General features: G+C 49.5%; 7 protein-coding genes and 1 non-coding gene across 8 annotated transcripts; 6 read left to right on the forward strand and 2 right to left on the reverse strand.

Moving 5' to 3' along the window:
- Positions 1–517: 517 nt before the first annotated feature.
- Positions 518–1522, reverse strand: SDS3 (Sds3p; the record flags this gene model as incomplete). The annotated part of the gene is made up of 1 exon (XM_002555455.1): positions 518–1522. The coding sequence occupies one exon, from the start codon at positions 1520–1522 to the stop codon at positions 518–520; it is 1005 nt and encodes a 334-aa protein (XP_002555501.1).
- Positions 1523–1699: 177 nt separating this feature from the next.
- TRM12 (tRNA(Phe) (4-demethylwyosine(37)-C(7)) aminocarboxypropyltransferase) lies at positions 1700–2932 on the forward strand (the record flags this gene model as incomplete). Its single annotated transcript, XM_002555456.1, has 1 exon — positions 1700–2932. The coding sequence occupies one exon, from the start codon at positions 1700–1702 to the stop codon at positions 2930–2932; it is 1233 nt and encodes a 410-aa protein (XP_002555502.1).
- A 275-nt stretch (positions 2933–3207) lies between these two features.
- CRZ1 (DNA-binding transcription factor CRZ1) lies at positions 3208–4788 on the forward strand (the record flags this gene model as incomplete). Its single annotated transcript, XM_002555457.1, has 1 exon — positions 3208–4788. One exon carries the CDS (start codon positions 3208–3210, stop codon positions 4786–4788), a length of 1581 nt encoding a protein of 526 aa, XP_002555503.1.
- Positions 4789–4954: 166 nt separating this feature from the next.
- On the forward strand, positions 4955–6442 carry SAM50 (SAM complex subunit SAM50; the record flags this gene model as incomplete). Its single annotated transcript, XM_002555458.1, has 1 exon — positions 4955–6442. The coding sequence occupies one exon, from the start codon at positions 4955–4957 to the stop codon at positions 6440–6442; it is 1488 nt and encodes a 495-aa protein (XP_002555504.1).
- Positions 6443–6508: 66 nt separating this feature from the next.
- CAB2 (phosphopantothenate--cysteine ligase CAB2) lies at positions 6509–7558 on the reverse strand (the record flags this gene model as incomplete). Its single annotated transcript, XM_002555459.1, has 1 exon — positions 6509–7558. One exon carries the CDS (start codon positions 7556–7558, stop codon positions 6509–6511), a length of 1050 nt encoding a protein of 349 aa, XP_002555505.1.
- A 506-nt stretch (positions 7559–8064) lies between these two features.
- On the forward strand, positions 8065–10584 carry KLTH0G10868g (KLTH0G10868p; the record flags this gene model as incomplete). Its single annotated transcript, XM_002555460.1, has 1 exon — positions 8065–10584. The coding sequence occupies one exon, from the start codon at positions 8065–8067 to the stop codon at positions 10582–10584; it is 2520 nt and encodes an 839-aa protein (XP_002555506.1).
- Positions 10585–11938: 1354 nt separating this feature from the next.
- KLTH0G10890r lies at positions 11939–12012 on the forward strand. Its single transcript has one exon. It is a non-coding gene; the product is annotated as a tRNA-Ile (tRNA).
- A 413-nt stretch (positions 12013–12425) lies between these two features.
- Positions 12426–13736, forward strand: PUB1 (Pub1p; the record flags this gene model as incomplete). Its single annotated transcript, XM_002555461.1, has 1 exon — positions 12426–13736. The coding sequence occupies one exon, from the start codon at positions 12426–12428 to the stop codon at positions 13734–13736; it is 1311 nt and encodes a 436-aa protein (XP_002555507.1).
- Between the last annotated feature and the right edge of the window lie 301 nt (positions 13737–14037).

A 14037-nucleotide genomic window follows, 5' to 3' on the forward strand; every position in this document is an offset into this window, starting at 1 on the left:
TGAGGGGAATCGTGATGCCGTAAGGCTGAAAAAAGCCGTCTGAAGAACCACCAGCAAAGCTCTTGAACGAGGCGGTAGGGAAAATGATGTGATAGCTAATAGAAACGCTGTTGAAGGGTTCTCGGAAGGTTGGCCCGAAACAAAAGGGACCTGTTTAAGCGTGTGTAAGGTCAGGGTGTATGGAGTGGCAACATAGAACCATGAAGCCAGAATGCACAGGAACGGGAATCCGAAGTGCAAGGATGACAATTAGAGTGCAAAAACGGGAGTTCACCGTGTAGAGACGGAATTTGGTAGCGCAGGGTCGGGAATCCAGGGCGCATGCGCCATGAAAGGCGTCGGAGAGCACTGCCGGTATCGCTAATCTAGCTTGGGTCAGGGTCCAGGTAGGGGTGGCGCAGACTTGTTAAGCGACTGTCGGGGTGCGTTGCTGGTGCAGTTCTGCAGTCGATATCTCGAAAGCTGCAGAGCTAGCGACGATGTCGCGATGCACGAACCTCTATCGGAGCCTTGTGATTCACAAATTCTTGAATGGGGCAGGCGGTTGGCCTGTCAGCGACCTTATAAGCGCGATATCTTCAGTGACCTCTTCCGGCTTCAGGGATTGTAGTGGCGGGGCGGCCTTCGTGGAGAGGCGGTTTGTCGCGCGGGTCTTTTTGACCTCGCGATCCTTATCACCGAAAAGCAGGGCCTGGAGATCTGTGGAGTCGCTGATGCCTTGCAAGAATCGGGACTCAGAGCTAGTACTGTTGTAACTGAGAGGGGCGGGCGAGTCTTTCGCGGAGGGCGCGTCTTGCTCGTCGCTCATGGCGCGGGACGCCGCGGTGGTCGCCAGACGGCGCCTTAGCGAGCGGCGCTCCGTGCCCGTGTCGGTTGCGCTCTCATTGGCCGAGATCTCCTTGCCAAACTCGTTGGGCGATGAGTCCCACGCAGACGCGGTCGCACTGCGTGTAGTCTTCTGGAACTTTGTGCGCGAGTAATCCATGGAGTAGGAGTGTGCGTTGGCCACGTCCATCAGCAACCGCTCCTCCTGCAGTTTTTTCATCTTACTCTCTAACGACTCGTAGAGCTTCTCCTTACAAAGCTTGATTACTTTCTCGTGCTCAGCCTTGGTCTTTTCGATGTCCTCCTGGAACTCGATGCCGGATCTGTTGACGCGGTACTCCTCGAACAGCCGCAGCCGCACGAGCTCGTAGTCGCGTTCCTCTTCCAAGTCCCGCAGCTTGCGAAGAAACTGCACGCTATTGCCCTGATGCAGCGTGGTGAGTGTGGTTTGCAAGGAAGTCAGCCGATTACGGTAGTGCGTGTCGCGGTCGAGCGAGAAGTTCTGCGATACCTTGCGTACTTTCGACTCAAAGTTGTGTCGCCTCTTGTCTTTTCTCGAGATTGCTGGTAAAGTATTTGAGTTAGTGACCTGCTCCTCGCTTAGCGATGGGGAACTCCTTCCACGCACTGCGCTCCCGCCGGACCCTGCTTCATTAGCAGCGTCGCGAGAGCGATTGCGATTTGAACATACTTTCATGATGGGGAAGAGCGTTACTCATGTTCTTTGAATGCAGCAAGGCGCTCTGAATTTAGGCGGGGGCCAAGTGTTTTGGGTAGTGCGAGGGAAAGTTTATAAGGTAAGTTCATATACCTCTATAATCAAAAATTTCTCTACAAAATAGAGGCGATGAGATAGGAAAGAAGGTCAATCGAGATGGGCAAAGTAGAGCTTCTGGTGGCAGAAACGAGCTATTTGAAGCTGATCAAGTCGTCTTTAGAGGCCAATGGCGCATTCGTGAAACCTATCCACTTTGAGGATGGATGCAAGATCGTCAGGACTGCCTACGACATGGACGATGCGCGAGTACAAGAGATTCTGGAAACCTACAAAGGCGTGAAAGCCAGGGAGTACACAGTACAAGAAGCGGCCATTTTTGACCGTGTGTCTCGTTTTACAGACGAGTACCTAACAAAAAATGGAATTAGCGCTGCGGATCGGGTGGAACTTGCGGCACACATTCCGCTTCGCTACACGTTGTACCACCCTGTAGTACTGTTCAATAACTCTGCCGAGCGCAGCTTCCTCCATGCGAGCTGGCAGAATGTCCTGCAGAAGCCTGAGAACAGTCAATTTTTTAAGTTGATGTTGCAGGAGCTATTCCCCCAATACACGCATGCGGCCACGAATATGCCTATAGTGGAGCACGATGTAATGCGCCGCCCGTTCCACCTTGTACCGCTCGAAGGCTGCCTTTTCGAAGGAGAGGCCTGTGAACAAACCTGGGACGAGCCCACGCCGCGCGACTTTACCCGTTCTGTGTGGTGCCATGTGGTTCAAAACGGCATACACCAGTTCTGGTCGCCTGTGTTTACTATGTTCAGCCGCGGCAACATCAAGGAGAAAAAACGAATTCTGGACACATATCCAGACATCGGAGGCCGTGATATTGTTGACCTCTATGCCGGAATCGGCTACTTCACGCTAAGCTATCTAAAGGCTGGTGCCCGCCGTGTCTTCTGCTTTGAGCTGAATCCGTGGAGCACGGAGGGCCTCCGTCGTGGGGTTGCTTTCAATAACTTCCGTGGCGAATGCCATGTCTTCCAGGAGTCTAACGTGAACTGTATTGCCCGGTTGGCGCAGTTCCAGAATCTGGAAATACGTCACATAAACCTCGGGCTTTTACCGAGCAGTGCTCAGGGTTACCCGCTGGCACTTTCTCTTGTACGCGACCGAAGCGCGCTCTCTCTTACGACGCTGCATATCCACGAGAACGTGCATCTCGATAGCTTGACCTCAGGCCAGTTCACCGAGCAAACAGTAAATCACCTTCAAGAAATCGAGCCGCTCTTCCAGTACCGCGCGCGCCATCTTGAAAAGATTAAAACGTTCGCCCCAGATGTGTGGCATGTGTGCCTCGACGTTGACGTCCACGTTCCAGGTCGCTGAACCTCCCATTAACTGGGCATCGCTCTCTTCTTCTGCTCGGTATCTGCCGAGATTGGCGCCAAAGCACGTGACAGTGAGAGAGGCCTATGTGTCAGATCACGTGGTCTCCGAGGGTGAAGACGTCACCTCCGCCAAGGCACCCTCGGATTAGAGATTGAAAATAACGGGCGTGAAATTTCCAGCTTCAGAAAAGGCAGGGCCGAATAATCCAAAGTGCACTAGCGAGCGTAAGAGAGCGGGAAGAGGGGCTTTTGAAGTGACACTACCAGTAAAACATGGACTTCAACCAGTTTATGAGTTACCAGGAGAAATCCGGAGAAAAATCGAATACAAACAGCCCGAAGGATACACCCCAAGGCGGGAGTGGCTTATTTCCCGGCTCAGGCGGGCGTGAGGAGCCAGCGCAGCTGACTCTTAACACCGGGTTCAACGGATGGGCTGGTACGTCCCGTCATGTCAGCGAAGCGGAGAGCATATTCTTGTCGCCGCTGAGTGAGGACTCGCCGCGGGGGTTTCCCGTAGGCCAGAGGCTTGCAACTCCGACTATCAACATCGAGCAGACGCAGGAGCCCTTCGATGAGAACGACGCGATGCGTGCATTTGTTGGAAATATACAGGAACCGTTCGACAGTCTGGGACTCGGGTTTCAAAACGAGCTGCAGGGAGCGCCCTCAAGCTTCAGCCCCGCCCATTCGATGCTGTCGCCGCATTTCAACGACGATTTTGTCTCTACTCGTTCAGCATCCGTACACTCCGCAACATCTGACAGTGGTCGCACTGCGGGTGCTCACCGCGTAGATATCGCACTGTCACCCGTGGCTTCGCGACTCACCACAGGGGATGATGAACTGGACGAGATTCTAAGCGTGCGATCAGGACCCGACCCCTTTGGCGATATAGATTATCCACAAGAATCCCAGAGCATCCCTGCACAGGACGTGAGCAGTTTCCTGAGCCCCGTGGACAACATGTTTGGGTTTGGTGATTCATCCGCGTACAGCGATCCTGCTCCGCTGCCCGCAAACTTTTCTAGGCCACAGATATCGGTCCAGGAGTTTCAAGTAATAACACCTGCTGAAATGTCCAAGAGCCCGCAGGTAAGCGCTTCACCATCGCCATCAAATTCTTTCCAGGGTGGGCCTTCGCAGCAGAATACAAATCTACTATCTGTGGAACGAGACGATGTTGCGGTCACTAGCGATGATGAGGAGGTTCACGACCTGATGCGGCAGGGACGCAAAGTTCGGCGCAAGTCTGCACAGGGGTTTGTGCGCTCCCCGTCTAGAGGACGAAGCTTATCTGTTGACGAGAAAGCCCGGTCACTCAGCGAAAACCGCGAGAGGCTATTAGAACTAGCTGCGCTTAAGCCTTCAAAATCCCACAACGACCGCTCTGAAGAGCAGTCTGATGGGTACGATTTCACGGAAGAGGACAGCTTACCAATGAACGTATCAGGAGTAACGAGGCGCAAGAGCATCCAGAAAAATCCAGCCGTCTATGCATGCGAGCTCTGTGACAAGAAATTTACAAGGCCCTATAATCTCAAGTCTCACCTGCGAACCCATACCGACGAGAGGCCTTTCGCTTGTGCCATTTGCGGGAAAGCTTTTGCTCGTCAGCATGACCGCAAGCGACATGAAGACCTCCACACGGGAAAAAAGCGATACACATGCAAAGGCAAGCTGAAAGACGGTACGCAATGGGGTTGCGGTAAGAAATTTGCCCGAAGCGATGCTCTAGGGCGTCATTTCAAGACGGAGGGAGGTAAACGATGCATCGCTCCTCTCTACGAAGAAGTCACCAGGGAGCGAGAAGCTGGCCGTAAGCCTGAGATTGACCTGCCTATAGATATATGACATATAACGGACTCAGTACATAGAGACTCGCATTGGCATATCTAATTATTTCTTTGTAATAATAATAACAATTCAAATTTCATTTCATCTTCGCATCTTGAAAAACATTTGAAATAAGGTCTCTACGAAAATAGCATCAGCAAAATCGAGACACAAAGTTGAGACGATGAATGGCCCTGCGAGCGATAACGAGGAGCTGGAGACACGAATCCTAGAAGCCTCTCAGAGATCTTCAAAGCTTGAAGAAATTGACCTGGAACATCAAAAAGTGTTGCAAAACCAGCAACTTTTGTACGCCAAAGACTTGTTTTCCAATAAGGCACATACTCCTGTACATGTTTCCAGCGTTGTTGTCAATAATGCAGAATGTGTAAGGCCCTCTGTCCTCCAGAACTACCTAGATCAAACCATAACTCGCGCAACAACGTTCGAGCACCTTTGTGAGCTGTCGGATATTTTGAACATGAAACTCATTTCTAATGGCCTAGTAGAGAATTGCACTCAGACTTTAGACAGCCGCGGTGTACTACACTATGAGCTACAGGATTCTGATCCGAAACCCAGCTATGCGACGCCCCATAGCACTGGGCATACAGTGTCCGTTGTTGACATCGTGCCCATCGTCAATCTTCAACCGCTCAAAAAAATCTCAGCCAAGACAGGAACAAACATTGGAAATGGTGAGGGAGATGGGTACCTCCAGCTCCAGTGGCGAAATGCTTTGGGCGGAGGAGAGAAGTTCACTTTTGATGCTACAAAGGGCACTAAGACTCATTCTTCGTACCTTTTCGATTACTCTCAGCCTTTATCCCCCTGGTGGCTGTGGGATTGCTCTGTTTACAAAAACTCTAGGAGCTTGGGAAACATGGAACTTCTAATGAGAGGAACCCGTGCATCGGTGAGGTCAGCATTCGAGAAACATAAACACCTTAACTACGAGCTTGGTGTGGAGAGCCTATGGCGTAGCACCCAAGCCACTTCTACACACAGCTCTGACTCGCTGCTGTTGCTAGCTGGCGATGAAGTCAAGAATTCTCTGTCGCATTCAGTTTTTTGGGATACTCGAGATAGGCCGATTTTCCCTCTAGCAGGTAGCTTCTACAAACTCACTAACGAACTAAGCCCCAGCAAGTATTGGAAATGTTTTTTTGAAGCATCTAAGGTCAAAAGTTGGCGCAAGAATGATTTTTTTACAGCAAGCTTCACATTGAAAGGAGGGTACATTAACAACTTCTCGGCGTCAAAGCCGCTCCATATCAGCGACAAGTTTCACAATGGCGGAAGCAATGATGTTCGTAGCTTCCAATTGATGGGACTTGGTCCTAAGGACCTCCACGATTCTTTGGGTGGTGACGCTTTTGTATCTTACGGAGTGAGTCTCTTTAGCCGGCTTCCTTTTAAGCGTTGGTCAGACTCCAATTTTAGACTTCATGCATTCTTCAACGGCGCAAGACTGATCAACACAAACGGAGACCAACTGAAAAACTGCATCTCAAGCCTAGCACGCGAGCACTCCACCTCGACCGGGATTGGCTTAGTCCTCGGGCACCCTGTCGCAAGATTCGAGCTGAATTTTGGTATTCCTCTCACCGCACACACCAGCGACTCCGCGCGGAAAGGTTTTCAGTACGGAATCGGGCTATCGTTTCTGTGATGCATTACTGACTACGTTTCATTAATACACTGTAAATAGCGTTTTCGGTTACAACTGATAGATGTACTACTGCGTCTGGTCCCTAATCCACTTATCGTGATGGCTAATGACTTGCGGTATGATGAGTTCCTCAATTGCCTGCTTGTCGTCCGGTACCCTAATCCAATCACCTTTCCGATTTTGTTCTGAAACAAACACTACCTCCTTGTTTCTGGTTTGCAAAAGATTTCCAATCACCAGTTGATGATTGTAGCGGTCGAGAGCTTGTGTCGCTTTTTTGATAAGGATGCTTTCGTCCGTCTCGAGCTTGAAAGATACGATCATAGCCTGAGCTGCCCAGGATACTACCAGTCTCCGCAAAAATTTTGGCACTGGATCTAGGTCAACGATAAGCTTTCCATCTACGGAAGTGTGAGCCGTAGAGTTGGGGAGAGTGGATGGCTGGCTCACTTCTTGTGACTGGATCTTGTGTTCGGGGAGCCTTGAGTGTGGGACGAAAAAGTCGCTTACAGCAGCTGCCAGGTAGAAAAGACTGCCTTTGCGATCTAGCAGCTTAGCAACGGATTTTAGTGACCACAAGTACTGATTGACGGTGGTAAACGGCAGTAGTAGCAGCCGCCTTTCCTCGTGCATATAGCGTTCAAAAAGCGACTTCGCCGAGAGTAAATCCTGTCTGAACTGCGGTTTTACAGCACCACTATTATCGAAGTAATCCAGAAAGCAAACATCGCTATTGTGTGTGAAGTTGCGGTTGAACGGCGTCAGTGAAAACTCCCGGTGAAGGAAGATCACCGCGTATCCCTGGCGCAGGAACTGCTCAGCGCTGGACGCACCCCTGGTACCCGCAGAAAAATTGTCGATGAAGCGCACCGTGTTGTTCTCCAAGGGCACGGTGGTGCCGCCTGAGGTTACAAGTACAATGCGCGAGCGCCCCAGAGAGTACTGCAGCTCAATGAAATCGCGCGCCTGCTGAGTGAGGTCGTCGAGATACTCTGGTCGAGGGTTCGTGAGAAAGAACTTCTCTTCGTCTGCCGTTTCTGCGGGTGGAAACAGCTCTGCATTGAGAGATCTGTCTATCGCCCGCGCAACCTCAGTTGTCGATGTGTGGATGGGCATTGTCGATGGAATCGTAACACACTCGTGCTTTGAGCAAACAATACTAGAACGTAGAGGAAACCGTCTCCGTAGATGGGAAATGGATAAATTTGCGCCACCTAGCTTTCAGCACTCGCCAATGCACTTCAACCGAGCCTTGCATGACCGCTGCCTTCAACAAAACATGTGCTATTCGTTCGATGACCTTATATACGAAGGCCTGCCTGGCGCTCAGGATACCTTCCAACGAGAAAAGAGTGCCCACGTGATAGAATGTGACCTTCTGATCACGTGCTGAACTAAGAGCACATGACATTAAGACGATCACGTTCTGAACTTCTGATGACTAAGCAGATAAGCCCTTTCTTTCGCTTCGTTCGCAGGCATGCGAACCCCATTATTCAGGGACCACACACCTCGGAAAATGTTGAGAGCATCGAGATAAGGTTTAGTTGATGTAAATCTCAGTCCAGAGCTCAAGCGAATAGAGCGAGCGCAGAATTCCCATTGGATTTTAAAGGACTAAGATGGCGTCTTCAGTTGGTGGTGTGCTTTCCGGAGTAAATCCGTTTCACTACAACGCTAGCGCTCCTTACACCCTTTTTTTAATACAGGCGTGCATTATCCTGGTGCTCTCGAATGGAATACATGCCGTTATGTCTAGGATGAGACAGCCGAAAGTAATTTCGGAGGTTCTCGCAGGAGTCATTCTGGGCCCAACCGCATTTGGCCAAATCCCACACTACACAGAAACCATCTTTCCCAAGAGCTCGATATCCGGGCTGACGCTGGTTGCCAACCTGGGTATCATCCTGTTCATGTTCTTCCTGGGCCTAGAGGTTGACAACGGGTTCATCAGGCAGAACGGGCGCACAGCATTGTCCATCGGGCTCGCAACGCTAGCGGTGCCGTTTGGGTTCGGGTGTTTGTTTGCGCTGCCGCTGTACAACAATTACATGAAGTCGGATGACACACCTGAAGTCAAGTTTACCGTTTTCATGGTTTTCATCGCGGTATCATTCGCCGTCACGGCATTTCCAGTTCTGTGTCGAATCTTGGCAGAGCTGAGGCTCGTAAAGGAGCGCGTGGGGGTCATTGTTCTGACCGCAGGAACCATGAATGACGTGGTAGGCTGGACCCTGTTAGCGCTGTGTATTATCCTGTCGAACTCGCAGTCGGACCCCGTTAATGTGGTTTACATTCTCCTGTGTACTGCGGGTTGGATATTACTTTATGTGTTCCCACTGCGCTACGCGCTCAGGTGGTGTCTTGTTAAGACCAATGAGCTAAAGAGGGAAAAGCCTTCCTCTCTGAGCACGCTCTGTATCCTGGTCCTGGCTTTTCTTAGTGCCTACTTCACAGATATCATCGGCGTGCATCCGATTTTCGGTGCTTTTATAGCAGGCCTTATTGTGCCCCGGGAGGAAGGCTACGTCATCAAGCTTGCCGAAAGAATGGAAGACATCCCAAACCTAGTGATGATTCCAATATACTTTACGATCGCAGGACTTAACGTCAACCTGACCTTGCTTAACAAAGGAAGAGACTGGGGGTTTGCAATCGCCAGTATCGCCATTGCTGTCGCGACGAAGGCGCTTTCCGGGGCATTACTCTCTAAGTTCCATGGGCTCTTCTGGAGAGAATCATTTGCAGTCGGCGTCTTGATGTCTTGCAAGGGTATTGTTGAAATTGTCGTTTTAAGTACTGGTTTGAATGCGGGAATCATTTCTGAGAAAGTTTATGCCATGTTTATATTCATGGCGCTGATTTCGACCTTCATAACCACACCCTTAACCGTTTGGATCTTGCCTGAATCCTACAGAGATAAAGTGGAGGACATTCTCAGCGAACAGAGAGCCAAAGAACATAAGGAGTGCGAAGTAAAAGGAGAGTCCACCGGAGCTTTTAGCTTTCCAGAGAAGTGGCCAATTCAACGCATTGTCGTTGTGCTTAATGACGCCGAGAGTTTGGCTGCAACTCTGTCAGTTCTGCAGTGTATCATCGGTGCACATCACAATCACTTTTATACGCCGTCCAAAGAGTGTGTGACGCGGATCATCACGAAGGATGAAGAAGCTCATACGTTGTGTGCGTCTCCGACTATAAAGCATATCGAGAACGAGGCCGATCTGGTTGTCAAAACGTTGTACCTCAGGCAGCTCACCGACCGTACCACGGACGTGATATCAACGTCTTCGGTCGAAAACTCAAAACAACTTTTAGCTAGTGACAGCACGCTCAGAACCTTCAAAATTTTCGCTGACTTGTTTTCCATTAGATATGATAACGAAACAATGTTCTCTAATGCCAGAGAAAAGGTGCTGAATATTGCCAGTATCCCATTTTCTACCTCAGACATACTTTTGTTTCCACTAAAAGGGAACCTTGATGTGAAAGAGCCCTGGCTAAGCGATGGATTGGGCCAGAAGACGTCGGATATCATGCAACGTCTGGGTTCTCAAAATGAACTTCCTGAAGACTTCGTCAATAAATTGGCCACTTCGGTGAAAACTAACGTCGTTTTGTATTTTGCAAATCAAGATCAAGAGCTCACTACGGAACAAACGAAAGAGTCGGAACAAATTATATTGATTCTGCCAAGTTCGAGCCTTGTAAGTTCTGACTACCTTGCGTTGTTCTTGACGCTTATTGTTTATCAAGGGCATCGGAGAAATGGAAAGCTTGCGGAGCTTTTCATCCTTTGTAATCAGAAAAACAAAGACTCAAGGCGTATACTTGACCAATGGTTTGCGGCATTTGAAGTTAGCGATGCGCGCTTGCAGGGGATTGAAGTAGCTGGAGATTTGGATTGTGATGACACTGAAGGGGAGTCGTCCTTAAGTAAAACTTCAACGGCAAGCCCGAAACTGATGTCCCTGCTAAGCAATGACGCAAGAACCGTTGTTTTTGTGGGTGATTCTGAATTTTACAGAAAGGGTAAGCTCAATTCGTGCTCCCTAGACTTAGTGTCAGCTGCTTCACACTTTAAGGCAGACCTAGTTATCTGCAATCATCCGCCAAGCCTGACCTGCTGCGAGCAAAGTTGATGAAATTTGCTTCTATGCCAAATTGATGTCTACTTTATTCTTCAAGACACTATTGCGCTAGCTATTTATCGATGTCAACTGCTTCAGAGCGGTTGAGGCTTCACTTTGCTGCTGTCTGGTTTCTTCCTCACAACTTCTCCATCCAGCAAAATGACAGAACCAGCCGTGCCCGCTCAAAATGCTAAGACAGAAGTTGGTAGCGGAACATGAGCGCCATGTTTTAGGGAACTGATAATGTTTGACCGTAGGGACTTTCAATGCCGCAGTTTCAATCACCGCCATATGTGCAGACACCAGCCGTGAGTCGGAAATTTGCCATAGCTTTGTTGCTAGCCAACTAGTGAGACCAAAAGTACGTAAATTTCCAAAGCAACAAATTGCGACTGTCTTGGAAAATCATTCCTAATATGTTGTAGCATACAACTTTGTAAGCCACCCGTCTAAAGAAACCAAATCGGATAACGAACTACCCTATAATGAACTTGTAAAACATATATCTTCGAGGAAGTTTAATCGGGGCACCTTGCCGTAATCTGGGTCCTAAAGCGCCGAGCTTTGACGCCTTATTTGTGTGCTATTTATTTTTGTTAGCACCTGTACATTTATAATGCATCCAGGTTTATCAGCGTGGCTTCTCCACAATTACAATAAAGCCGGCACGGGAAGAGTGTGCGTTGTTTGCCACCTTCGAGAATTTTCGCGATGTGGCGTTTGGGTATTGTTTTCCCCAGGATTCTACAACTAATAGACTACTACTTATGACAGTCAATAAGTGCGTCGAATTATGTTGGAAATTTCGCTGAGGGATAGGCTTGTTGGTTTAAGACCCTTGGGCGCCCTCTTCTGGTATTTTTTTTAGTAAAACTTACTGTGTGATCAACAATAATATTCTGACGCGCTAGAAATTACCGCTAAATTTTTCTCTGTTCTGGCAAAGACCTTCGTGGTACTTGAGTAAGAAAATTCTAGCGATTTGGAAGCTCTGGTGAAAAAGCCCTCAATGCGCTATCCCAAAAAAAACAAATGGCAAGCTTTAGTGGAATTCCATTTCTTGCGCTTGACAATTCATGGGCACCCATTACAATCCTCAATGAGAAACACCAAAGGTGGCGGTCTAAACCTCATGGAGCCCGAAATGAGCTACTCTACGAATTTCCAAGCCCTAAAAATATTCCCACCCCTTCTAAAACGGCAAATTTTGTAGTCTCACAAAACCTGACCGCCTGGCTCCACTCTTCTATGACCTTGATAGACAAGTACTAACACACTCCAGCCCAACACGAGAAAATTGTTCGATCTTCACTCCCAGCATCTGTGATATATAATGCTTCAACAGCCTCTATTACACATAGAAGGTCTCTTGGCCCAGTTGGTTAAGGCACCGTGCTAATAACGCGGGGATCAGCGGTTCGATCCCGCTAGAGACCATCCTTTTTAGTCTTTACACTCCTTTCTCGTAATAAGTGACCATTCGCGACCTCGAAAATTTTTTTCCCTACGCTCTCCCAATTGAAGAGAAGCGGGCAAGGGCTTTGATGCATGGGTAAAAAAACAAGTCGGGCTCAGCACATTCAAGGTTTATCCGGTTTGTAGCAGGAATACAAGGAATTGAAAGTGGTTGATTGTGGGGAAAACGCGGTTCGAACAGTCAGAAATCAGATACAACTACTGGTTTTTTTTTCACTCAAGGCCGTCTTAGCTAAGTGCATTGGAATTCCTCAACGCTCATTTTTCTTTTTCTTGAACCGAGTTCATCGTCCAGCGATCGGTTGACCTTCGTTGATTAGTTGAACTGAGACTGAATTGTGAGTATTCAGAGGCTCGCAGAACATCAACACGGCATGTCAGAAACAGTGGCTGAAACGAGGCCGGAGCAGCCCCCAGTGACAGCTGACGAGAGCGCAAGCTCAACCCCAGCGCCAGCGCCAGCGCCAGAAGTCGCGCAAACGCCAGTACAAACCCCTGAGAGCAGTACCAAACCTGAGGAACCTACTGTGACGCCCGCAAACGCGTCGAGAGGAGGTAGAGAAACTTCGGACCGGATCCTGTACGTGGGCAACCTGGACCTCGCAGTCACGGAGGAGATGCTGAAGCAGTACTTCCAGGTCGGTGGCTCCATTGCCAACGTCAAGATCCTCATGGACAAGAACAACAAGCAGGCGAATTACGCGTTCGTCGAGTTCCACCAGCCCCACGACGCTAACGTGGCGTTCCAAACGCTTGACGGCAAGCAAATTGAGAACCACGTGATCAAGATTAACTGGGCCTTCCAGTCGCAGCAGGTATCGTCCGAGGACACGTTCAACCTGTTTGTGGGTGACCTTAACGTTGACGTCGACGACGAGACTCTCGCCAGAACTTTCAAGGACATCCCCACCTTCATCCAGGCCCATGTCATGTGGGATATGCAGACCGGCCGGTCTAGAGGGTACGGGTTTGTATCGTTTGGCGAGCAGACCCAGGCGCAGAAGGCTATGGAAGACAACCAGGGTGCCGTGGTCAACGGCAGAGCAATCAGAATCAACTGGGCTTCCAAGCGCGAGCACAACAGTCACAACAACAACCCAATGAATAACCGCGGCGGAGCGCGTCGCGGCGGCTTCCGCAACCACGGCAATAACCAGCTTAGACACCAGATGCCTCCAATGGGCATGCCAGGTCGCGGTGCTATGCTGCCCAACATGGGGATGCCATCTCAGCCTCCTATGCCCCAAGGTGCTCAGCCTCAGGGTCCTATCATGCCACCCCAGGTGCCTCCACAAGCCGTGGAAGCTATGATGAGAAGTGCCCCACCCAGAGTAACTACCGTGTACATCGGCAACATCCCTCACTTTGCCACAGAGCAGGACTTAATCCCTCTGCTCCAGAACTTTGGGTTCATTGTTGACTTCAAACACTACCCTGACAGAGGTTGCTGCTTCATCAAGTATGGTACGCACGAGCAGGCTGCGGTATGTATTTTGACTTTGGGGAACTTTCCGTTCCAGGGCAGAAACCTAAGAACTGGGTGGGGTAAAGAGAAACCATCTTACATCCCTCAGCCTAAGCCTGGCCAAGGTGCTTCGAAGATGGAACAGTTGCCAACTCAGCCCATCGAGCAGGATCCTCAATCGAACACACCTGCTGAGCAGCCTCAGGAGGAGGAGCAATAAGTTTCAATACCAGATAGTTATTACGTACAATTACTGTGCTAACCTTGTGCTAACGACGTGACAGCCAGGAAGCGCTTTTGAAGCTTAACGAACTCAGTTAAAAGTGCTCTCAAGCAGTTTCGCATTGATAAACCGGCTTGTAAGTAGGGCCAGCCGTTTCCATTTAGCGTTTAAGCGACATCGTCGCAGGGTATTGTATTGCTGCTCACGTTACCAAGATCTATAAAATTTTATTCGACAAACAGGAAGAGCTAGAAATTGTTCACTCAGTCGAATAGAAATAATCGGACTACCTCTTTTG

This window comes from Lachancea thermotolerans (assembly GCF_000142805.1).
Source record: "Lachancea thermotolerans CBS 6340 chromosome G complete sequence".
In the NCBI taxonomy this organism is placed as follows: Eukaryota; Fungi; Ascomycota; class Saccharomycetes; order Saccharomycetales; family Saccharomycetaceae; genus Lachancea; species Lachancea thermotolerans.